This window comes from Paralichthys olivaceus, chromosome 11 (assembly GCF_024713975.1).
Source record: "Paralichthys olivaceus isolate ysfri-2021 chromosome 11, ASM2471397v2, whole genome shotgun sequence".
Lineage (NCBI taxonomy): Eukaryota > Metazoa > Chordata > Actinopteri > Pleuronectiformes > Paralichthyidae > Paralichthys > Paralichthys olivaceus.
The window spans coordinates 14,544,932-14,569,317 of record NC_091103.1 but is presented as its reverse complement, the minus strand read 5'-3'; the positions used below and the strand labels follow the sequence as shown (position 1 = coordinate 14,569,317).

Below are 24,386 nucleotides of genomic sequence, written 5' to 3'. Positions count from 1 at the left end.
ATAGATCTTGTGAATAAACATAGTATTTAAAGGTACAGTGTGTAGAATTTTGTGATATCTAGTGTTGAAATTGCATGTTGCAGCTGAACACCCCTCACCTCACCCTCTCCTTCCAAAAGTGAAAAAGAACCTTTGGAAGCCTTTAGTAAAAACTCAAAAAGTGTTCAGTTTGTCCAGTCTGGACTACTGTAAGAAACATGGCTGCCTCTGTAGAGAGGGTGCCCTTGATGTAAATATAAAGTATTTATATGTAAAGGGTCTTTTCTGGGGTAAAGAAAACTACAATTCATACAATTTAGATGAAGTGAACTAGTGAAAACATCATGAGGATTATTCTACATTCAATTTCTGCCAATAGATCCCTTTCACCTAAATCTTACACACTGGACCTTTAACAGAATTAATGCTGAATTTTCTAAAATTTATTTTCAAAATCAGAAATTCGTATAAAATTATGTATTTGAAGTTTAACTTGAGATGTCCTGGTCTTAGATATGCCAGCTCCCACATATTTTTTCCAGCTTCTCTTCCCACCTAAGCTCTGTCCCTCACACTCCAGCAACCCTCTCCCTCGTCTCCTTCCCCACCATTGCTGCTCCTTTTTGCAGCAGCAGCAGTTGTCCTACCCGGGATGCATGCAGCATGTGTCTGTGCTCAGCATTACATTATTAACGTCTGGCTGTAAGACTGTTTTGCTCTGCTGCAACTGGAGGTACAAATGGTTCGCCTGCACAGACCCGCAGCAGCTTGCAGTCAGTCGCTGTCCTCTACTTTGTCGTGCACGTGTGTGTGTCTTGGCCGTCTGCACAATGGTAAGTGTAGCGTGTCTTCTGCATTGTGACGACAAGTGAGATCAGCTCGTCTGCATGGCACAGGAGTGGTGTCACAGACAAGTCCTGTTCATTTATAATGTGAAGAGGCAGAGACATTAATCATGTGTTCATCATCCTGCCTTTTGTTTTTGACATTGATATTGACATTTCTATAGTCTGATTCTCAAGACCTGGTTGTTTATTATTGCTTCTCTCAGTGCGATGTCCTCTCAGGAGTCTTTAATAAGAAGGCTGTGACTTTAATAATGACTGTCTGGACTGTATCTGCAGTGTGTGTGTTGGGATTGATATTTTCATGATGGCAGTGTTTCTGAGGTCAAAGGAATGTTCGGTAGTGAGAGCTGAGGCATTTTCATCTGCTCCTGGCAGCCAGATGTTCCTCAAATATAAAAACAGCTGTAAACCAGGTTAAACAAGTATGTGACAAAGAGGAGTATGAAGGGGAGCATCTTGATTGCACATGACGTATGTTTGTGCTCCATGTGTTAAAGTCACTGGCATCACAGATGACTCAGCTGGCAAGGCATCGCATGTGTGTGTGGGCACTTGTGTTACTGTTTCCAAGCTTTTTTTATGGGTATTTTTTTTTGTGGCTCCTGGTCATTTGAGAAGCAGATTATGATCGAGAGGAGGAGAACAGATGGAAAGAGAAGGAGGAAGAGAACAATTATGTGTAGTACATGTTTGAGCCTGAGCCAAACAGGCACCTCCCCAGAAGTCACCACCGCCATCTGTTGAGGGTATGTGTTAGGCACAGATTGGCACGTATCTAAATCCTTATTATAACCGACAAGGAGGTTATGTTTACGCCCCCTGTCTGTCTGTCTGTTTGTTTGTTTGTTTGTTTGTGTAATGAGCAGATTTCGTAAAAAAAAAAATCACAGAGCAGAGTGCCACGAATCTTGGTAGGCAATCGGTCACAGGCCAAAAAAGAACCCATTAAAGTCTGGACAATGGTGCAGGATCCAGGATTTTAGTTAATTTTTTTAAAAATTGCTAAATTTTAAGACAATTTTCAGAATGTTGGGTCTTGGTGGAGGTATGTGCAGCTGAGAGCCATTCTAGTTGTTTTTGAATAAGAAGAAATCTGTGACATGAAAGAGTCCACATGTAAATGTTACCTTTTTATAACACACTCATGTACGTCAGACTACCTGGCTGAAGAACAGGTGAGGTCCAGATGTAAGAGCCGTGTTCGACTTTATAGTCAAACAACCTTAAGCCTTTACAGCAGCTTTAGGGAGAATTTTAGCCCTGACAGGTCAGCCTGAGACCAGAGAGCTCTCCTGCTTGTTATGCTAACAGCTTCATAATCCTTAGCACACAGGGATATCGCATGCAATGTCTGGACTGTCAATCAAAGGCTCTTGTTAGCTTCATTTGGACCCTGCTGCTTGTCAATCAATGACGCTGTTAAGTGCATAACAATCTTTGACCTAAAGTCAAACACCTCAGGGAGACGACCCCAGACGACCCAGGAGGGGTAGCGGGGAACCCAGTGCAGCTTTTCACTTCACAAATACACGATCCAGATAAAATATCATAATCTTGTTTACATTGGGAGAGAAGTGTTTGCCTATTGTATATTTATCTCTTTATTCAGCTCAGACTTTATTTATAAAAGTCTACAGCCCAAAAGACGTCTACGCGGTAGGTGCAGAAAATTGTGCTTTCTTTGGAAAGAGGTTGGTACAGAGGATTATTCTCTCACATGCTCAGGTTTTTGTATGTCCTTTATAAGAATTTAACACTTTCTCAAATATCTGACTTATTATGGCTTCACTGTAACATGAGTGTGTGTAATGTGCTTTAAGCTCAAATATACATTATTCATTAATCCAGAACAGAATTTGTGATATTGCCTATAGCTACTTTGGTCATTACCCAAGAAATGTCTGTACATTGTAAGTTGTTCTACCTCCTGTCTCTAAAATCTTGGACACTCTGAATTATTACAGATGTTGAGGATTTTCCTGTAAAATGACATTATGGAATGAAAATATGTTCATGTTAGATACCTTATATTTCCTGACCAACAAAAAAATCATCACCTCAGTAAATTAATCCTGTATCCATGTGTGAAAAAACTTAAACTTTCCACATCAGACTTGATAAATACCAGTTTTGTCTTACAGTATGTTGCATTTAGAGCAATGGCTGTTCACACCAAGGAGAAATTAACATATGTCAATCACACTTCAACACGATGCCCATTTAATGCTGAAGCCTCCTGTTTAGAATGACATTATAACATAATGTGATATGGGAACACCCTCCAGGCGCTTTTGGAACAACATGGCATTGAGAAGTGAGCAAACAGTTTGACTTGTTTTATCTGCTCACTCTACAGTTTCTCATTAACATAGAGGAAATCATCAACCACCCTAACCTTTTTCACGAGGCAGTTTTTATATAAGATTATAGCGTTTGCATTCCAATTAATTTTATTGTGACAGAGGTCTGAGATCAGCAAAAGCACGTTTGTCTTTTAAGACATTCTACCAAACTTTGGAAGGTGAAGCTCAATAGGGCTGATAATGTTAATGTAGCAGTAAAAAACGTTGTTAAACCTCCCAGATTATCTCACAGGCATGTGTTTCGCCTGCAGTGCAAACTCGCAGTCAAACATTTTTAATGTATTGCGCATGATGTAATGAACAGTAAAACCTCCAACACTGTTTCTTCATCTGCTTTTGCAAAAGTAATGAACCTGAGAATAGTTCAGCTACTTAATGTTTGTTTCCACTCAGTCGGCTCTTTTTAAGAAAGACAGGAAACTCAGTCCAGACTCTGATGTAATTTCTCTTATTGAGTCTGTTCAAGACACAATGCCAACACTGTTTCAGCAGGTCTGAGGCTCTGACTTCAGACTCCAGCAGAGCCGTGATAAGACCCAGCAGGAGCCAAAAATCACACACGGTGGTTTTGTGTTCAGTGTAACATAGGAGATTGATTGGTTGGAATTAAGCGCAGCAGAAATTTGGCCACACAACAACCGACTGACTTCCGTTCATCGGGGGAGAAAGAGTTCACCACCACCCTGCAGATGTCAGACTTTTGTTTTGTCTGCCGTCGTCTTTTGTCTCGGAGGTGTTGGTTTTTCTCAGTCATATAAGGTTGCAGCACTAGTCTAAATAATACAGCACATTTTAAACACTGGATCCCAGTCATGCAATTTGTTCTGCGGTTTCCTTGAGTTCTGAGATGGTTCGTTCAGCGATATGGGAGCGACTGGAGCCAAATTCCTTGTTTTCATTTAGAATAATTTTCGAGAATAAACAGCATAAGTCATTAAAAGGTGCTTGACTCTGCCAGAGGTTATGGAATAGTATGTTTGTATTGAGTTCAGGGGAAACCACACCTTTAGTTGTGGCTTTTGAAGTGTAATATCAGCACCTTGTATGTGCTAACTCCTAAAACCTGCTCGATTCTTTCATAATTTAGCCAGGTAACATTATACCATCCATGCTACTGCTAATGATGCGGGTCAGACTTATCAAAAGATTACAAACAGAACATTGCAAACACCCAGATGTTGAGAATACAGTTCACTTTAATGGCTCTCATTTTCTGCTGTTTTAACTCCAATTCTTTTTGCATGTTTTGTACATATCTCACAAAAGCAATCACAAACCCTGCCTTGTGAAACCACGTTTAAATTCACCAGATGTTGATTTTTGTTTTCACTAAAATCCATGAGTGAGAAATCAGTGAAAATGTCGAAGATGCACACTATGTTAAAGAACGTGGGAAAATCTGCCCCAAAACATAATAGCTTCTCTCTGACCCCCCAAAATGGGAACAACATCCAGTAAAAATCTTTTGATGGGTGCTGGATCAACAGAGACGAAATCCGCACACCTAAAGCTTCCAATAAAGGATTTATTTGCCGTGAGGTTTCAAGCACAAGGCTCTTCCTCAGACTTCTAATAAAGAAACAGAGTCGCCATCTTAACCTACCCACAATCCATCTATACAGAACATTTACATATCATGATGAATATACATTGATCTTTACAAAGATCTGTCCTGATCCGTACTGCATCCTTCCAACTAGTTTCGTGGTAATACGTCAGGTGGTGTAATGTCTAATCCTGCTAACAAACAAACCGAAAACATAACCTTCTCTGAAAAGCAAAAAATGTAGCTAAAATGGTCTTGAGGCAGATTATAGACCAGCTGCTCTCTGCCGCCAAACTGGTCAGTGAAGACACAGCCTAGACAAGCCACAGGTAACAGGGCCTGAACATACACAGTAATTGAATCTGAAAGTGTATCAATACATTGTAAATAACAGCTGTGTCCCTGTCAGACTGTTGCAAACCTTCATATGACTGTAATTCGGGTTTTGGAAAAAGTCCAGCGGAAACCCCCCCACTCACATGAGCCATTGTTGCACCATGCCACATTTTGTAAGGGGAAAAAAACAAAGGGAGAAAATACTTGAAGTCCCTTCCAACAGGAATCTCTCTGTGTCAGATTAAAAGCCTTAATTGAATGGAGGAGGAAGTGTAGGAAGTGTAAGTTCAGCAGATCCAGCGTCTCCTCGTTCCTTGCTGTTAGAGAACAATATTTATGTTCCTGCAGAGATGGTAGATCTCTGCTTCAGAGGGCGTTAGTGTCCACCGCACATTACAGTACAGTTCAGATGTTTCATCCAGCTTCTCTCTCAGGCTGCACCAAAAATGTATGTCCAATTCATGTTTTCTGCACATTTTCTGTTTCCCTCTAACCACACAGGTTTTATTCTTTGTGCGCACAAAATCTTGTTGTCACATGGCTGCTCATGTAAAGTCGAAGATTGTCCCTCAGTTTACAACCGCTGTGTACAGTATGAATCTGTATGTAGTATGAATAAGCCTTAGTGCTCATTAAAGATAAGTGGACAAATGGGCTGGATGTGAGTTTACAGCCTGAATGATCAAGCAAATTATTATCAAAACTTAAAGCAGTGTTGTGAGATTGTAAAAAACTTTGCCTAACACGTATAACCAGTTTTATTTTTTTGCATATATTGGCACATAGTTTATCACATTTCTTTGATCAATTAGAGCATTTAAATTCAAAATGTTTTCCCACTTGTTCCATATTATATCATAAATTGAGATGGTAATAATTTGATATTATCCGGGTTCCCCCTACAGTCAAGACATGCAGGTTATGGTAACTCTAAATTGCATGTCGGTCTGTATGTGAGTGATTGGTTGTTTGTGTCAGTAGCTCGGCCATGTGATGGACAGGTAACCTGTCCAGGGTTTACACCGCTTCTCGCCCAATGTCAGCTGGGATTGGCTCCAGCCTGATGTGACCCTAAAAGGAAAACCACTCTTGATGATGGCTGGATGATGTAATATTAATTTCAACACTACATATTTGTGAGCATCTAGATCTCTGGTGATTGAATGTCCAGGATCTAAACATTAGGCAGCAGGAGACATTTTGTCGTGTCACATGAGGAAAGGCATGCGTGTAATGTAATAACATCAATAGCTTGATTCCATTTAGCTGCTTCAGTCATAGGGTTCAGATGTACTGCATGTAATATCACTGTCATGGTTTACTGAGACACTGAGGTAGAACAAAAATGTCATCAATGTTCTTATTCACTGCTCTTAGTAACAGACGTGTGTGTATTTGCTTGTGTGTAAAAGGCCATTCGCGTATACAACCCAGTGAATGTCACACACGGATACATGTACAACAAAGTCAAGCTGTATGCAGTCATAAACAGCAGGTGGCACTGCCCTCGCTCCACTATCTGCTCCACTGGGGGACAGTGGCCACATCCTCTGCAGTGAGTAAAGAAATTCTGTACTAGTGTAGCCACACACATTGCAGTGTTTTGTGCAGGTTAATTTAGTATAGCTCAGATCTCTGGTTTGTTGGCTGGGTGTTGTACATGTTTGAATTGCAGTGTTTGTTGGCTGCTGGTCTGGTTTGTGTAGTGGCTCATTCCAGCTCTGCTGCATGGACCTGAGCCAGATGACTGGACAGTGTACACCGGCACGAGACATTTTAATTAGAACTGGCAATGTGATCCTCACAGCAACATACATGACACTTTACTGTCATGACTCATCTGTCCTACTGTGTCGTGTGTGTGTGTGTGTGTGTGTGTGTGTGTGTGTGTGTGTGTGTGTGTGTGTGTGTGTGTGTGTGTGTGTGTGTGTGTGTGTGTGTGTGCAGGCAGGCCATCACATACAGTGAATAAGTGTATGTGATATCTAAAGCCATCCATCCCCTGGGCACTGTCAGCCCTTTCAGACAGTCCATGATACTCACCACCCATCATCATGAATTGGTCCAGCCAGAGGATTCAAACAAAACACCATCTTTGCTTGTAGGAAGTAACGTCGCCTGTCTTTTTTCCTCCCTCCTCTCACTCAGGCCATTTCTGTGCATGTGTTAAATGTGGGTTTAAGTGAGAGTTGCCCGCTGTGTGGTTTGTTGGACGGGCACGTCTGTTCACCCGATACTATTTGTGTTACTCCCTGTCTACTACTTATGGTTGTTATTACTGTTGTATAGGTTGGCACACTCGCAGTCAGAGCGATTAAGATTGGGATCACGTTACGTTCAGTTCCTCCTCCCACAGGCACAAAATGAATTCTCAGCTGAATTCTGTTTTTGCTCAGCACCCTCCTGCTTGCTCATGTTAAACTAAAATGCCTTAGATTAGATCAGAGCAACAACACAAACTGAACTTTTCCAACTACATCTCTGTCTTTGTGTTGTAGCCTAAACACACTGAGCCTGTTTACTTCTGTACTGAACTCGAAGCAATCCCAATTTAATCACAAAATCCTAATTCTTTAAGAATAAATGAGTCTTGTAAGCACAGAGATCCATAAAGATTAAAAGAAAGGCTTTGTGGTGTGTGTGTGTGTGTGTGTGTGTGTGTTTTAGAGTAAGAGGGAGAGAGATAGTGTGTATTAGATAAAAAGATTATTTGTAGCATGTAGGCCATGAGTCATTTTTACTCACCACACACACACACACACACACACACACACACAGACACACAGATTCTTCTTGTGCCACTCTGGCCCTGGTACTGGCCAGCTGGGACGTCCTTGGATGTGACAGCCATTGTGAGAATTTTTGTGTAAACTGTTGTTGTTGTCCTCTGATGCTCAGACCCCATATCTTTGAATTTCCAACAAATTTGATTGATCTCTTCACCTTGATTGGTTTCCTCACAGTCATTATTCTGTTTATGATTAATTTAATTTATCTCTGAATCATTTGGGACATTTGTGTGTGTGTGTGCGTGCGCACACGTGTAATGATTTGTGTGTTGAAACTCACATGTGGCTTTAAGAAATAGGGCACGGCAGGCTTGTAGCGAGGCAACGGGACAGATGTTGTGGAGCTCCCCACAGAGCAACACCTCTTCTCAAGTCAGGACGTCTCCGCACAACCAAGCTGCTGCTGCTCATTTGCATTTCAGCTGCAGACTGGCCAAAAGAGTGGAGAGCAGGGTGGAGTTATTGAAATGCTCCAGACGCAGAGTGGGAGAGACTGAAGGTGTACCTGTGTCTTAAAGACCAAGTGTAGTGGATGGGGGTTAGTAAAAACCTGGATCTAATTGGTGAGGCAGGAAAAATAGGTGCGCTTATGTAATGCCAGGGTGCTGTGAAACTAAAGAAGTGACACTGAGACTGAGGAGCTTTCACAGGCCCTTTTCATTGCTGTCTGGCTCTTATTTCTGCTGCCTGGTGAACCTGGAGGAATACTGCTCGTGTTGAAGGGATAATATGGCTGCAAACATAGAAATGAACAGTGATACAGAGGTATGTGCTTGTTACTTTCCTTTTGGCTGACTCTTGTGTGTGTCTGTGTGTGTTACTCCCTGTCTCAACACAGGGTAGTTGCACATTTCCTCTGTGCATATACACACTCTTATGTGCACTGCAGCTTATCCCCGTGAAGCCACACAGGAGCTGCTCCATTCACATGAATGCATGTGACCAGGCCTTGTGCTCAAGTATGATTTTGAGCAAGTGATGACAATTTTCTGCAAAACAACTGACATAGTTTAGAATATCTGTCTTGCACATGACTGTGGAACTATCTGGAGTGTCTGAGCGTTACTCTGCTGCTTTGTAAGATTTTAAAACACACGTGTATTGATCAGGTGTGACCGTAGTCTGTATATCTGCACCTGGGAATTTATTCACCATGCACATCTTTTTTTTGTGTGAAAAAGGGATTCAAATTTTTTTTTTTTTAAATGTTCCAGCTAAACAGGAGCACACATAACTCAACTTATTTCATCAACTTACTTTCAGTCCTCACACAGTTATTGCTCATGTGCTGCTAACGTTAGCATACAAAGTCGACAGACAGACTTTGTTTTCTGTCATATTTAAGCCATTCCACCATCTGAGATCTACAGTTACAGCACTGTGGCATCTTGAAAATACCAGAGCTTGAACCCCGGAAGCACATGTCACACGTCACAATTACCAACTGCATAAAGATGGAGGAAATGTCTCCACATTCTTCGGCTATCGAGAAATTAAGCTGAAATAGCCAGGATAAGAATGTCGCCATCTTGTGCATTTGAAGCCAGAGTCTGCACAGTAACAATCAGTTGTATAGAGCTGTGGTACTGAAGTCCCACCAATACACACCCTCGACCTCTAAGCTCAGTTGTCAGTCATGACTTTGCACCTCAATTTTATTGCATCAAATAACTACATATAAACAAACTTACCTAAAAAAATTTAACTTGATCATACAGTATGAAAAGAATATGTAAAACAACAGAATTATTTATTTGACATGTGTTGTAACTTTTTAGTTTCATCCATGCCCCATTCACTAACATGGAGGAGGCTGGGTTTATGTAATATACTGCAGCCAACCACCAGGTGGTGATCAAGACGCTTTGGTTTCACTTTTAGGGAGCAGTCATGTCGTCCATGTTTATTTACAGTCAATGAGAGTGACAGCTTAATGCATTGAGAGTGTGGTGAGTCTGCCTCTGATGATGGAGCACAGTGCTGTTACACTCACAGGTAGATATTTGGGGCAGAGACACATATGACCGTAGGTCTCTGCCATATTTTTTTAACTTTACCCCACGGAAATGTATGTGATAATTGTCTTTCATTTTGCTTTGAATATTTGGTGTAAATTTCCAGGAGCTTCATAGCTGTGGGAGTGTGTGATGGTGGTGATGCAGGGCTATTTCTGTTTCTCTCTCTCTCTGTCCTGAGCCAGCTTCACACAGAGCCCCGCTCTATCAAAACAACCTCAGCATTCACACAGAGTGCACATGGCTCACTTCACCACCTGCTACTGGCCACGCCACGAGGGGAAACCTCACTGGTATTCAGCCTGAGCATTCCACAACATTCACTTTTTAACTGAGAATAAACAGAGCGTTGTTTCTAGATTCAACCACCACATTTATATTCATGCTTTTTCATGAAAAACTGTCTTAACGTCACAATATCCCAGCACCAAGTGTAATCATTCCTGCCAACAAGGAAGAAGTCTGCCAAGAAAAAAATGATTAAGCAGTCATTGAATAATAGTTTAGTAATTATTGTAGCTGGATTATAAATGACTCTTGTCGACTGCATTTCCTCTGGAGCTGGAATGCGTTTTCATCTTAGAAGATCAATTACAACGTGCTGTATAGTTTCTTTATGACTTCTGGCAGCATCTGATTGCATTTCCCATGTCACACAGCGAATATTTGAAGTTCTCCTGAGAGAACTGTGTTTCATGTAACAAATCATCATCCATCAGCATCATGGCTGCCAGACCTACGACCATGATCCAACAGTAACAAAGCAGCATAGTCAAATACACAACTTGTTTATGGGTAATTAGATTTCATGTCCTTCAATTTTTTCTCAGGGACTGTATGGGTCCCATCATATAATATGACTCTGACATACCGAAGAGTTTCTAACAGCGGCCTCCTTGAAATGCTTTGAATGTAAGATTACAGAGGACATGATGTGTTTATGTTTTTGTGCAGAAACCTTCTATTTTCCGTTGAGACCGCTCATTAAATTTCATTAAAAAGATTGGATACATTGGTCTGGACTGTGTATGCAACTAGAAGGGCACTCAAAGACTGCATACCTCTGATGAGGCCCAACAGTCCCCTCCCTTATGAAACTACATATAAATTCACTAGATCCACATTTTTATTTGGAGCTACACCAAATTGCAAACATGAAGATATCAGTCCCTGAAACATGTCCATATTCAAATTTGTCCTGCCACAGTTTCTTAATGAACCCCAAAAAATTGTCTCTCATGATAATAGAGATCAATTAGTTGGTGTTTTTATCCGTTGCTGCATTGTATAGCTCTGCATAGCTGTGCATCATCTATAAAGTTGTTACCATCCATGCAGACAGTCAGACCTCATAGTTTCAGCAGCAGTTGTACACGTACAAGCAATGCAGTTCTTTCCCTCTCTTGAGAACTCTCTTGCATTCTTTCGTCTGTGCACCTGTCACTCAACCTGCTACAGACATAGATTAAACAAATTCAAGGGGAAACGATCCAGAGAACGTGAAATGAAATTCCTGGATCCGGCCATTATTTCACATCCGCACCAAAATTTTGTGGGTTCTTCTCTTCTGATCCATACCATATCCTTCCACAAAACAAAAATGTTACCTGGCCAGATTGACGTTACATATTTTATGTGATAAACAGGACATTTCAGCCAACATTTCCTTGAGAGAAAGATCGTAGATTGTGCATAAGCTGTAGGTCAGCATGAAAGTGTGTTCAGCACCATCAACACACCACAAGTGCATTTTTACCAAAGAAGCAGGAAATGCCAGAGAAGCAGCTGTTGACCTTATGTCATTATCAAACACTTAATGTTTCTGTCGGCATTCCATTGTTTCATTTCCCCAGTCTGTGAAGAAACTGTGAATGAATTTAGTGAGGAAGTCTTCAGAGCCAAGTGAGCTTGAGTTGTTCTATTGTATATTGAAGCTTGTTTGTCCCAGAGTTTTTGAGACATTTCCCGTCCTGTATGCACCACAGCACTTTGGATGTGAAGCAGCCAAATTATAGTTTCACCTGGTGTTAGAAAGTCAGCACTGTTAATGTATTGTTAACTTGTTTATTGAACTAAGTTCCATTCAATTAAAGTCTTTGTAGCACTGAGAGGAAACTCGCCAAAGACCCACAGCGCACTGAGGTCTATTTTATTAAGGAGATCCAGAAACTAGATAAGATGGAGCGGACCGAAGAGCCAAAGATCTACGAATGGCAAGTCCTGCCATTTGGCACTACCTGCAGCCCTTGCTGTGCCATCTACGCACTGCAGTGGCACGTCCAGGACAAAAATGAGTCCAACAGCCATCTCGTTGATTGTGTTGAGAAGTTGTCCACAGCACCCACTCAAAGGAGGAAGCGAAGGATCTTGTTGATGGTATGTGCCAGCTACTCCACACTGGGGGCCCCGATATACGCACGTGGGCTAGCAACGTCCCGGCAGTCATTGAACATCTTCCATCCAACGTCAGATCCGGGAGCAGTGAGCTATGGCTTTCCCAATCCAGCATGGACCTTCAGGAGCGAACTCTTGGGCTACAATGGGATTGCCTCCGTGACTCCCCGAAGTACAAACATAGACCAGTGGAGAAAACTGAACCCACATTAAGAAACGTCTACAAGGTACTTGCCTGTCAATATAACCTGCTAGGCTATATTGTAGCATTTACCACCAGAGCCAAGATTCTAGTTCAGGATCTTTGGAAGGAACAAATCGTCTGGGATGACCCAATCCAGCCACAGAGCCTCCGTGATAGATGGCTTGCCTGGGAACTGAAGATTCCAGACCTCATCCAGATGGAAATTCCCAGATGTTATGCACCAGCGCGTACCGACTCACCGACATCCAGCAGAGGTCTACACATCTTCTGCGACACTTCTGAGAGGGCTTACGGGTCTGTTGCTGACAGAAGACACTCAGAAGGAAGTTCATGTCTCCTTTGTCCTGGCCAGGACAGCATGGTCCCTTCACGGGGTGGCCAACCCAAATTCTCACTCACCCAGTGAAGCAGATGACTACATCAAAGCTGAGCATCTCCTCCTAAAAATGGCGCAGCTGGAGTCATTCCCAGAAGAGGTCAAAGCTCTCATCTCCGTTTATGACCCTAGTAACACCCTCGGGAATTGTTGATGATCCACAGCCAAGTCCTCGTCGACCACTTCTGGTCCAGATTCATCAGTCACCACCTGTACAGCCTACAGGAGAGACAGAAGTAGCAGAAAGATGGGAAACACCTCGAACCAAACCGAGTGGTGCTCATTGTGGATCCCCAGTTCCCACAAGCTTCATGGCCTGTTGGGAAGGTAACAGCTACTTATCCTGGAGCTGATGGACGCATCCGGACTGCTGCCATCAAAGTCAAGGATCGGATCTACAATCGACCAGTAGCTTGTCTGGTCCAGCTCCCTAAGCTTGAAGACGCAGCTGAAGATCCACCTAGCTGAGTGGCCTTTCTACCTTGGATTCGACTGTCTGTGCAGACAGTCGGGGGTGGCTGTGTTATGCTGGTTTGTTGTTAAAGCTAATAGGCTAGGTCATGCTGTCTGTGTGCCTTGTGTGAAGTGATTTGTTTATGTTATATGATCTATATGATATACTTGATTATTGAATACATTCCTTTGTAACCTTAGTTATCTCATTATGTTTGTGTATCATGTATGGTGTTTGTTATAGTGATGGATACTTTGTAATGCTATTGCAGACCACAGCCAAATAAATGAACCTGAAACAGGACATCTGTATCCGTGTTCTTTAACGGGAACACCAACACTACACCACTCTAAACCAGTAAAATTCCTGGAGACAACACCTTCTCTCCTTTTTACCTGGTCTGAGGCTTATTCTGTGGAAAACTCTGCAGGGCATCACTAATGATATACTGATTGAAATGTCACTTCAGCCAGTAATGGAAACTATAATTGGTTCAGGTCTCAGCTGAGAATTGGAGACTCTGTGTGGTGGCCTAATGAAACTCCGTGAATATGATGTTGAGCCCATTAGATTTTCTCTATAGGCCACAGTGTTATGTTATAAAAGAGATCAGGGTGTTTGGGTGCTCTATTCAATCTTTACCTGATTGTTTTTGTTCCTTTTTTAAACGAATGAACTGGAACTGTATTTTTCTTTCTCCAAAAACTTGAGTATCCAGGATAATCACATCACGGACTGACTCGTCTGGTTCAATGAGAGAGGAAAAGGTTGCACTGTGTTCCAGTTTTGTTTTTGATCTTAACTTTAAAATGCTGATTTAGAGCTTAAGTGGATCGTGAATCTCACATGCACATGTGTAACCAGATAGTTTGTGAGAATCATGGAAGAAAACTGTGACATCATTCATAAGCTCAGGTCACGTTCAGGAATGCTTAATGTTCAGCGTAGAAACTCTCCATGAGAAGGTAACGGGTGTGCGTTTGAAAATTGAAGGAGAAATTTCAAATTATCCCAAAAATTCTGTTATCGTGGCTGTGTGTGTGAGTGTGTGTGTAAAAGACAAAGTAGTTTGGGAGCAACATGCTGCATATATTTGCATATAAATGTGAAATTCTTACAAATACGCTGGCATATAAATAGTCTATCATGAATTAATTTATTAGCTGAAGCAGTGAACTCATTAGCGCAGCAGCTTATGTTTAATATATTATTTACAATTATGATTTTACTTTGAGCATTTTATGTGGTGGGTCTTATGCTACGCACCAAACATGGTGCGTAGCATTTTCCTTCATTTTGTTGCTATCTTTATTATTTGCTTTGTTGGAGTGAGCATGTGTCAGCATGTTGTTTTAGAGCTGAAATGATTAGCTGAGTAACCCAAAATTATTTTGGAAGATCACTTGTTTCAATAATTTTTCAAAATAAAACGCCAAATATTTTTATGCTGTCACCAAACTAAGAGAAAGTGAGATATTTAATTTATATTAAATTTTAGACAGCTCTGTATCTCAAAGTTGTTCAGTCTGTACTTGGTGTGTGGGTCGCTGTGTCATGTAGCTCATCAATGCTGCTGATCAGCTGCCCCAGGCACGGGGTGGCTCGATGTTGCGGAAGGACGGTGTGTCCTCTGGGATGGACAGGAGCTTATAAAAGCTGGAACCCCTGGCCTCTGCCTTCTGTTTCCTGCTAGACTGGGAATGAAGAGCAGTGAAGGCAGAGGCTAGAAAAAGAAGAAGTAGTACTTTACACGCTGGTTGAAGGTACCACAGGTGAGGCCCTGCATGGAGGGAGCTTGGTTTATGTTGTAACTACTTTTCTAAAGGGAAGGCTTTGATGGGCTCTTATGTCCCTGTAATAGAGTGAGTTGTTCTTTTGACAAGAGGCTACAACTTATGCAAAGAAGAAAATGTTATGCTCAGGAATTAAGAACATTTTTTAAATTGAATGAGAAACTTTGTGCATGTCTGTTACAGCGTTGCGATCGACCATCTCTTCTATGTAGGTCACAGAATTCACCATGTGGGACATTGATCTCTGTATCTTTGGTTGTAGCACAGGAAAGCAGGTCACTGATTTCCTGTGAAACTGTGAAACTTTCAATTCCTTCTCTTCCCTTAAGCTCTAAATAGCAGCATAATTAAAACCATGGAAGGAGGACAGAGAATATTTAAGGATCACTTAAATAAGCTTTTTGACTCTGGTTGAGTGATTGAAAGCTATCAAACTTGCATCAGGCTCCAAGTAGTTTCCAGTGAGGATAACATGTAAAGGCATAAAGCAGATAGTGATTTTTTTACTGCCAAGTGGCTTTAGAGATGCATGAAGTCTCTCTGGGCATGCACACTGTGTCTCAGCATGTTTTACTTTGTATTCAAATTTTCATGAATGATTATCTGCATTATGTAACTGCAGCTGGGGATGCTTGTCTCATCTGCTGGTGCTGACATCAGCTGCAGTGGTGCAAGTGGTGGTGGTGCCTGGAACAAGGACGAGGACGATATGAGAGGAACTAATAACATTAGGCAGTGCTGTAGTGGCAGGAGGCCAGGCTGGAGCAATAACATTATATTATAGATTGTGTAGACAACTGCCCTCAAAATGCCATTATGCATCGGTCAATCATCTCACTACTCAGCCAAGCAGTCTTTACATCTGCTCTGCATTCATACCATTTACTAAAGGAAATGGTATGTTGTGTTGTATGTCATTACTTTGCCTTTATCTAATCTTTATTTTATTGTTTTTCATCCGTCCTGCCTGAACACATTCACTCCTCATGGCGGACTTTCTCTGGTCCTTCTCCCAACTGGCTCATCCTTTTTTCATCACACTCTTAAACCTCTCCACATCGCGTGCTCCATTCCAGTAGAAGATTGCAGTGTACTGTCCAGTTGCAATGGAGGACAGTGACCACGAGGCACACTCTTCAGCAGACGAGCAGGACTGCCCTCCCTCCCCCAATCACAGCAGGGACCATGATGCAGAGGAGGTATTGGTGATGTCTCTGCAAACCCACAAATTATCCACTTTACCACCCATAGTCTTATTTGAGTGATTAACTCACAGCAAACATAATGTACGGTTAGGAGATCAAAATGATTTAAGAACATCTCAACTGAACTATATCTGTTGAGCCTTTCAGGTATTTTTCATCTTCTTTTACCCCTCAGTTAATGTATTGGGCCTAATCATAACATGAGTGCAGAGTCACAGTGTGGCCCTGCAGCTGCATTTTACAAGGGCTCATTGCCTTGTGACGGTCACTGCATTATTTATCTTTGTGCTCGAATGGCAGGGAGACTTTGGTGTGAGGGACTGGGAGAGCTGTTGTAACTGGAGTCTGCACAGTAGCTTACACTTCAGCTGTGTATAGTCTTACTGCAGAAGCTTTGTTTTTGAAACAGAAGATGATGAAAGAAATAAGAGATAAATACAATAACAAAAGATAAATAGAATCATAAGAAAAAAAAAATTAATTACAGTGCCCTGGGGTGTCCGCTAGCTCACCTGATGATGTGGCCACCACAGATAGGGAGGCTTGGGACGTGCAGCGGCCGCAGGTTCAGTTCTGACCCGGCCCTTTATTGATAGACACTCTTAGTGTCCTGTCAATAAAGTCGAAACGCCTGAAAACATATATTTCAGTGTCCCTGTTTGCAATGAATGTTCAACAACTTCGATTCTCTACCACCGTCCCTTCTGCTTCCTGGATCACTTTCCCTTCCCTCTTACACCATTCTCTCTTTCTTTCCACCTGTTCCTCTGCACCACCTCATCCACTCCCTTCAACCACAACGTCTCTCCAGCATTCAAGCCTTTCAGATGACTCAGAGGTAGAGAACATTATGCAAGACCCTCACCACGAAGGAGGGCACGGCCATCACCACCATGACCACCATGAGTACGAGCACCATCATCACCATCAGGCCCCTGAGAATCATGATGTTGACAGGGAAGCTGAGGGTGAAGACCGCCCCCACACCCCGTCTTCTTTGCGGCCCCCTGTGGCTGGCAGGGCACAGTCAGATTCAGGTTCAGACCCCAGCTTTCCTCAGAGCAGGAGTGTGGAGTTTGACTTGCCGTCTCCTGTCAGTCCGTCCAGGCCCAAGAGCCCCTGGGGTCGATTTGACCCATACAGCAATAATGAGGTAACATGAAGTGGGTCTGGCCATGAAACCCAGAGAGGACGATGTTGTCTTTGTGCTGTGATGTGTTGAACTTTTCATCTTCAGACTGATGATGTGACAGAGCTTGTTCGAGATTGTATATTGTAAAAAGAGGTCGATTTGTGCTTTGAGTTTGATGCTCTGAGATGGCAGCGCTGCTTTTTTCGCTCTTGTGTTGTTCTTCAGAATTCTGTTACTGTGGGAAAGTTCAGAATATGAATATTAATGAGTATATTATACTCTGGTACCGTCAGATTTTTGGAATGGTTGTTGTTTGCTTCCCTGATGTATTTTCATATCTTCGTCTCCACTTTCAGGACCAGGACAAGGAATACGTTGGTTTCGCAACGTTGCCAAACCAGGTGCATCGCAAGTCCGTCAAGAAGGGATTTGACTTCACACTCATGGTGGCAGGTAAATCCTCGTCTTCAAATTAGCAGACATTTGATTTCACACATGACTCAAATTTGAAGAGACTAGTAATCACACAGTCTTAACGTCAGTCTGTGTTGTTCTTTGTTTGAAGGGGAGTCTGGCCTGGGAAAGTCCACTCTGGTCAACAGCCTGTTTCTCACAGATCTTTACAAAGATAGGAAGCTGCTCAATGCTGAAGGTGATAAATATATGTATATACATATATATATATTAATTTTTCTTTGTTTTTGAATAGATATTTGTTCTACAACATGTTGTAGCTGATATTAAAAACAATGGCCTGCTTGTGTCTGTGCTCTAGAGCGAATCACACAAACTGTAGAAATCACCAAACACACGGTGGATATAGAAGAGAAAGGTGTGAAACTGAAGCTCACCATCGTGGACACACCTGGGTTTGGAGACGCTGTAAACAACTATGAATGGTACGAATGGATCAAACTGTTTGACTTGACCTATAAATCCTTGCAGAGTACAGCTGGATAACCTTGTTTGAGCTCTTACTGTGGTTAGAAAGTCATGTGCCATCGTGCAGCTGTGGCCTCAGAGAGTGAACGACCCTGTGTGTGTTTGTGTCGTAGCTGGAAGTCGGTGGCTGACTACATCGACCAGCAGTTCGAGCAGTACTTCAGGGACGAGAGCGGCCTCAACCGCAAGAACATCCAGGACAACCGTGTGCACTGCTGCCTCTACTTCATCTCGCCCTTCGGTCATGGGTACGACAAACCTGTAGTGGTTTACCCCTCGCTCTGTTTTAATGGGGAACATCCCCCCCTTTACTGTATGAAATCTTTTGTGCTTATATCATAATCAGCCTCCACACGCAGCCACCTAACTCTATTGTAAATCTCTATTTACTTATTGTACATTCAGCTCCATAAATTGTTAATTCTCTTCTCCAGAGTTAAAGCTGTGCTCTGCTGCCTTCAGGTGAACTTAAATCTACTGCAGCACTTTAGCTCTAAGCAGTTGTTTGTGCTGAGTACTGATGTGGTGCTTTTCACATGCACTGTTCCACATTAACTGTGCTCATTAAGGAACTAATGTAACACAAAGCTGCAAGGTATGCTGCAGTGCATTTTTCAGACACACTGATGGAGGAAAGGCTCCCTCTGCTGACAAGCTTCAGTCATTACTCATCAGATAGCACACAGTGATGAAGCTCTGGGAGCAAAACCTCTGGCCCCACTGATCAAACAACCACCACGATGAAAAAACATTGTGTTAATGGCTAAAACTTAAGGTCAAATCATTGTGTTTATACTGACAATATAGAATCAGAAATCATGTCTACAGTTCAAATCAGGAACAAAATGAACGGGACCATTGCCATTGGATGACTTCTGATAACGCAACAGTCCCTTGTTAATCAGCACTGATGGACATGTCTATAAAAAGTTGAAAAATATCACCTTGTGTTTAAAGAATGAAATGTACGGGATAGAATTAGGGCCAGGCAACAGAAAAAATATGGGAAGAGAAAGACTTGTTTCTTTCATTTTGCATTTTAAGAGTTAAAAAAAAGAGTCAAATTAAATCAGAGAAAATGCATTTTTTCACTTTCCATATCGAGAATAAAGTAAGAATCAAGTCAAAATTTTAATATATCAAACTACTAATGTTAATTAGTGACCTATAAATCTTCACCTTTTCATTTTCTTCTCATGCCTGATCCTAATACTCATCTGTAGAGATGTTGTAAGAGTGTTAAAGGTTTTATTTTATTTACATGCGAGAGAGAATTGTGTTTAATTTCGTTTATGGTGTATCTCTTGTAGCCTTCGACCTTTGGATGTGGAATTTATGAAAGCTCTGCATGAGAAGGTCAACATCGTGCCTGTTTTGGCCAAAGCCGACACCCTCACCCCGAGTGAGGTGAAGAAAAAGAAATTCAAGGCAAGGGAGTAAACTTGGTCTGGAGTATGTGTTTTATCCCACAGATGAAACTGAAATCACATCGCAGATATACATGCATGGTTCTTTATGAAAAAAGATTATTGAGCATGTATCGTCGCTGATGGCATCATTCGCTCTTTTGTTCCTCTGCAGATCAGAGAAGAGATTGAGCAGTACGGTATTAAGATTTACCAGTTTCCTGACTGTGACTCTGACGAAGATGAGGACTTTAAGCAGCAGGACCACGAGCTGAAGGTGAGAGTCAGCTGTCTGCGTCTTTTTCTTCCAGTTGTCTTTTCTACAGTCTGAGGTTGGTACCTCGCCAGGTGGACATGTGCACGAGTAAGTAAACAACCAAACCTGAAAACTTGTGCTACTATTACACAAAGCCCCATTTGTCCCCTGACATTCAATCAAGCTGCACCAAATTTCACACACAGAGTTATTCTCTGAGAAAACATTTAAGTTTATCTCACAATATAACTCAAAGCGGAAAAAAAATCCTGGATCTGCCCCCTGATCTGGATCTGTACCAAAACATTGTCCCTTTTATTGTCCCGAACACGAAACAGAAGATTATCCAGTTATGTAGTGTAGTGATTTGAAATCAATATGCAAACCATAGAATACACATCATAAGCTGGCTGTAAGGACACAGTTAATCTTCTGTCCTTGAGTAGCCGCTGATAAATGTATAGTGTTAAAAATGGGAAATAAAGATTAAAGAGTTGAAAAAATAGACTGGGAGGTTTAAAAGTTAAGCAAATGAATGTCTAAGAGTTGTGGTTAGTTAGGAGTAAATGTAACAATGTTGGAGAGAACATGACAAAGACACTGAAGAGGAAAGTGTGGATAGATGAACCAAAACATCCATAAAATCATCTACTTCCTTCACTGATATATTGACACTGATATGTTTGAAAACACCTTTTTAATCTTCTGTCTAATGTCTGTTTTCCCCTCAAGGAAAGTATTCCCTTTGCTGTGATCGGCAGCAACACAGTGGTGGAGGCCAAAGGGAAGAGGGTGAGGGGCCGTCTGTATCCCTGGGGCATCGTAGAAGGTAGCCACACTCTCCAAGAATGTCAAAAGTTAAAGTCTGATTCCTCGTAACAGCATGAATGACAAAAAAAACAAAAACATAAAGATCATATGTATTATAATAGTTGTTTAGAGAAGCTGCATACATTTTGTATGACAGTGCTTGTGTGTGTTCATTGATCCTTTGCCTTTTAAACATTGAATATGGTGAACATGTTGTTGAAACCGAACTGCATGCTGCGATTTGCAGTGGAGAACTCGGCACACTGTGATTTTGTGAAGCTGAGGAACATGCTCGTCCGCACGCACATGCAAGATCTGAAGGACGTGACCCGGGAGACCCACTACGAGAACTACAGAGCCCAGTGCATCCAGAGCATGACCCGCATGGTGGTGAAGGAACGCAACCGCAAGTACGCTCGCACTGAAGCACAGGACACACAAACACACACACATTGCTGTTTTTAAGTATTTAATGGTTTAGGGTTCATTCTGCAGCATAATTATCCTCACAGACACATACAGATATGTGGTGTTTGTGTATTAATTAAGATTGTCAGCTGCATAATAGATGACAGTGCCCAAAGCAGATTTGAATTGTACCAATGAGTTGTGAGTGTAAGATGGTTTGGCTCCACCTGGTGACATCTGGAGTAAATGTTGTTAACTTGAAACAGGGATTCGTCTTGATACTAACATAGAAAATGAAAATGCTTCCTCTTCCAAAACCCTTCTGTTAATATTTAATGTTGAACTTCTCTACATCTTGAATCCCTCTGCAGCAAACTAACCCGGGAGAGTGGCACAGACTTCCCTCTCCCAGCGGTGTCCGGAGTGGCAGACAGCGAGACGGAAAAACTCATCCGAGAGAAAGATGAGGAGGTACGGCATGCTGACCATGACCACCTGGAGTCACATGGTCACGACCACACCTCTGAGCACTCAGACTCTCAGCCCGAGCCAGAGACACACTTACATCTCTTAAAAGACGAAGCTCTCTGAGTGTCACACCTTTGGATTAAATATAATCTTTGTGTGAAGCACACTCACGTCATGTTTTCTGAAGCTGACAATGAGCAGCTTCAGAAACATGAATAAGTGTATTTAAACATCCAAATTTCTCTTCCCCCCTGTCCTCACTCAACCCCGTTGACCTCTGAACTGTGGGTAGAAAACAACAAGACATAACTACTTCTCTTTCATATGAGCTGCGCCCTCTAGTGTCAATGCCTACATCCAGGTGACTTCTCACTTTGAGCAACACTGACCCTGAAATCCCTTTAGGGCTGATTATGATGCTCTACGCTCATCATAAAATGAGACATTTACCCAGTGAGCAGAATCCAGCACACATCTTAATCATGAATAGAAAATAACAAAGATTTTAAACTGTTGTCCAAGTTTTACATCCGTAAATCAAACCCTACATTAAGACATGTTTCATAAGCCCACATTGAAAGGAGTCAGCTTTTCTTTTTGACTTCGGTTAATTAATTATTTTAAAATATGCTGGTTCAATACTGTCAGTATGGTGCAAACTCTTGAGGAAATTTTATTCTAATTTTAAGATAATTATTTTCAGCTCCTAGCTATTATATTTAAATAAATCAAAATACTATCAATTAATCAAATCAATACAATTTTATTTGTGTAGCCCATATTCACAAATCATAATTTATCTCATTTGGCTTGGTATGAAATATGATTTGATTATTTTTGTCTGAACAAAATCAAGATTGTAGGCACAGGGTGGAAAGAATATTATTAGAGGAAGTATTAGCTTAAGTATTATTCTTTTTAGGTTTCTAAATTTAAACCTTCACACACTTTAGGAGTCCAGACACTGTGATTATGTTTCAGTGAAGGTAATTGAGCTGGCATACATCGTTTTACACGGTGTTAGTGTTCATTCATTTAAGTCCTTCCCCCTTTTTCCCATTCAATCATTATTTTGACAAATAAAGAGTTTATTTGTCCTCGGTTGTTTCTTTTTTTGTGTGTAATGAACAGTTAAATGTGGTTAAACAAAGTTAAAGTAATATCGAACTGTCTCAACATGTGTCTGAAATGAGAAAATAGTTGTCAGTTTACATCCTTTACTACACAAATGGAACCAAACTAAATCTAACAACTAAAATTCAAAAGCAGCTAATGATTGTGTTTTAGAAAGTTTTATGAAACATCATATGATAAATCTTAATCAAAGCAAAACAATTGTAAGAGATTTTGAATTGAAAAAAGTAAATAATCAAGTAAATGATACAGTTTATATGCAGCATCTGTAATATTAAATATTCAGTAGGTGAAGAGGAGCCTGTGGTTCCCTGTGTTTGACAGCAGAGGTCACGTGATCTAAACAGATCAGACTCATCTCCTGCTTGTTATCGATTTGTTGTCTGGGCAGTCATGTGTGAAGAATTAGTTTGTATAAAAGGCAGCAGAGCGTGTTGACGTGTTTAGACTGTTGACACACAATCACAATAGTGGATCCTAACTCTTGTCTCCTCTCTCCTCTCAGTTGCGGCGGATGCAGGAGATGCTGCAGAGGATCCAGGATCAGATGCACACTCAGAAAGACGCCTATTAACACAGGACACCAGTCACACCACGTACGTGTCTCTCTATCACTGGGATTAAAAAAAACAACAGGAAACCTTAATTCCTCTCGAGAACATTGACCACATGTCCACCCAAACACCGCTCAGCGTCATCAGGGACCTGCGAGGAGGTGGTAAGACGGTCTGACATTTGCAGCTCATCAACTCTCTTTATCCTCCACAGGGTCTGACATTAACTGCACCGCTGCTGCAAAACACTCCACCTTCCTCCACTCTGCTGTTTTCTGTCAAAAAGTATCAAATGATTATAAAATGGCCAGATCTGATGTTTGTCTGAAGGAATCAGTCTATAGTTTGAGGGTTAGTTCACGTATCTGAACTTTATTTAGCCACATGTTCGCAGGGTTCTTGTTTTACTTTATTTTTATTTTTTACATGAGGTCTTATATGAGGTTTACATCATCAAGTACTGGTGACCTGCTCAGATTTTTTTATAAGCACGCTTTTCTGGTGCAAGTGTTCATTTTTTATTATAAAGGTCAACATGCATATATATATACTGTCATAATTTAATTTTCTATAATACACCCACAGTCCTTTTTTCTACTGTTTTGCATCTTTTACTGTGTGTGTCCCTAGTTTTTCTTTAACTACACCTCACAGCACTGCTTGACATGATGTATAGATGATTGTTTTATGTAGCAGTTGATTTGGTCTAAACTTAATATGATGGTTGTTTCATTTATATTTGAAGCTTTATCAGTTTTCAGCATGGATGCTTGACATCAGCCACAACTCACATAAGAATTCATTATTCATTATTGCTTGTTGATCACCATATCTACATTTGAAATAATCCAGATTTTTAAATGACAAAGGAAGTCCTTTATTATTATTTCTATTTGGAAATATCCCCAAATCAAAGTTGTTTCAGAGTCGGTTCGTCTCATACATGTTCGACCTGTTTCATCAGATCACATGT

At 41.3% G+C, this 24,386-nt stretch overlaps 1 protein-coding gene across 5 annotated transcripts; it reads left to right on the top strand.

Annotated features, from left to right (window-relative positions):
- The first annotated feature begins 479 nt into the window (after positions 1-479).
- Positions 480-23,492, top strand: septin4b (septin 4b). Of its 5 annotated transcripts, XM_069533940.1 has the most exons (13): positions 8,181-8,626; positions 16,178-16,297; positions 17,115-17,456; positions 17,792-17,888; positions 18,001-18,087; positions 18,211-18,334; positions 18,491-18,625; positions 19,688-19,805; positions 19,959-20,060; positions 20,772-20,868; positions 21,097-21,259; positions 21,629-21,728; positions 23,365-23,492. In XM_069533940.1, exons 1-13 carry the CDS (start codon positions 8,591-8,593, stop codon positions 23,431-23,433), a joined length of 1,590 nt encoding a protein of 529 aa, XP_069390041.1. In that variant the 5' UTR covers positions 8,181-8,590; the 3' UTR covers positions 23,434-23,492. The 5 variants fall into 5 exon arrangements, with proteins under 5 accessions (XP_069390042.1, XP_069390040.1, XP_069390041.1 ...); XM_069533939.1 differs by lacking the exon at positions 23,365-23,492 and having other exon boundaries at positions 8,177-8,626; positions 21,629-23,289; XM_069533942.1 differs by lacking the exons at positions 17,115-17,456; positions 23,365-23,492 and having other exon boundaries at positions 8,183-8,626; positions 21,629-23,286.
- Positions 23,493-24,386: the final 894 nt, after the last annotated feature.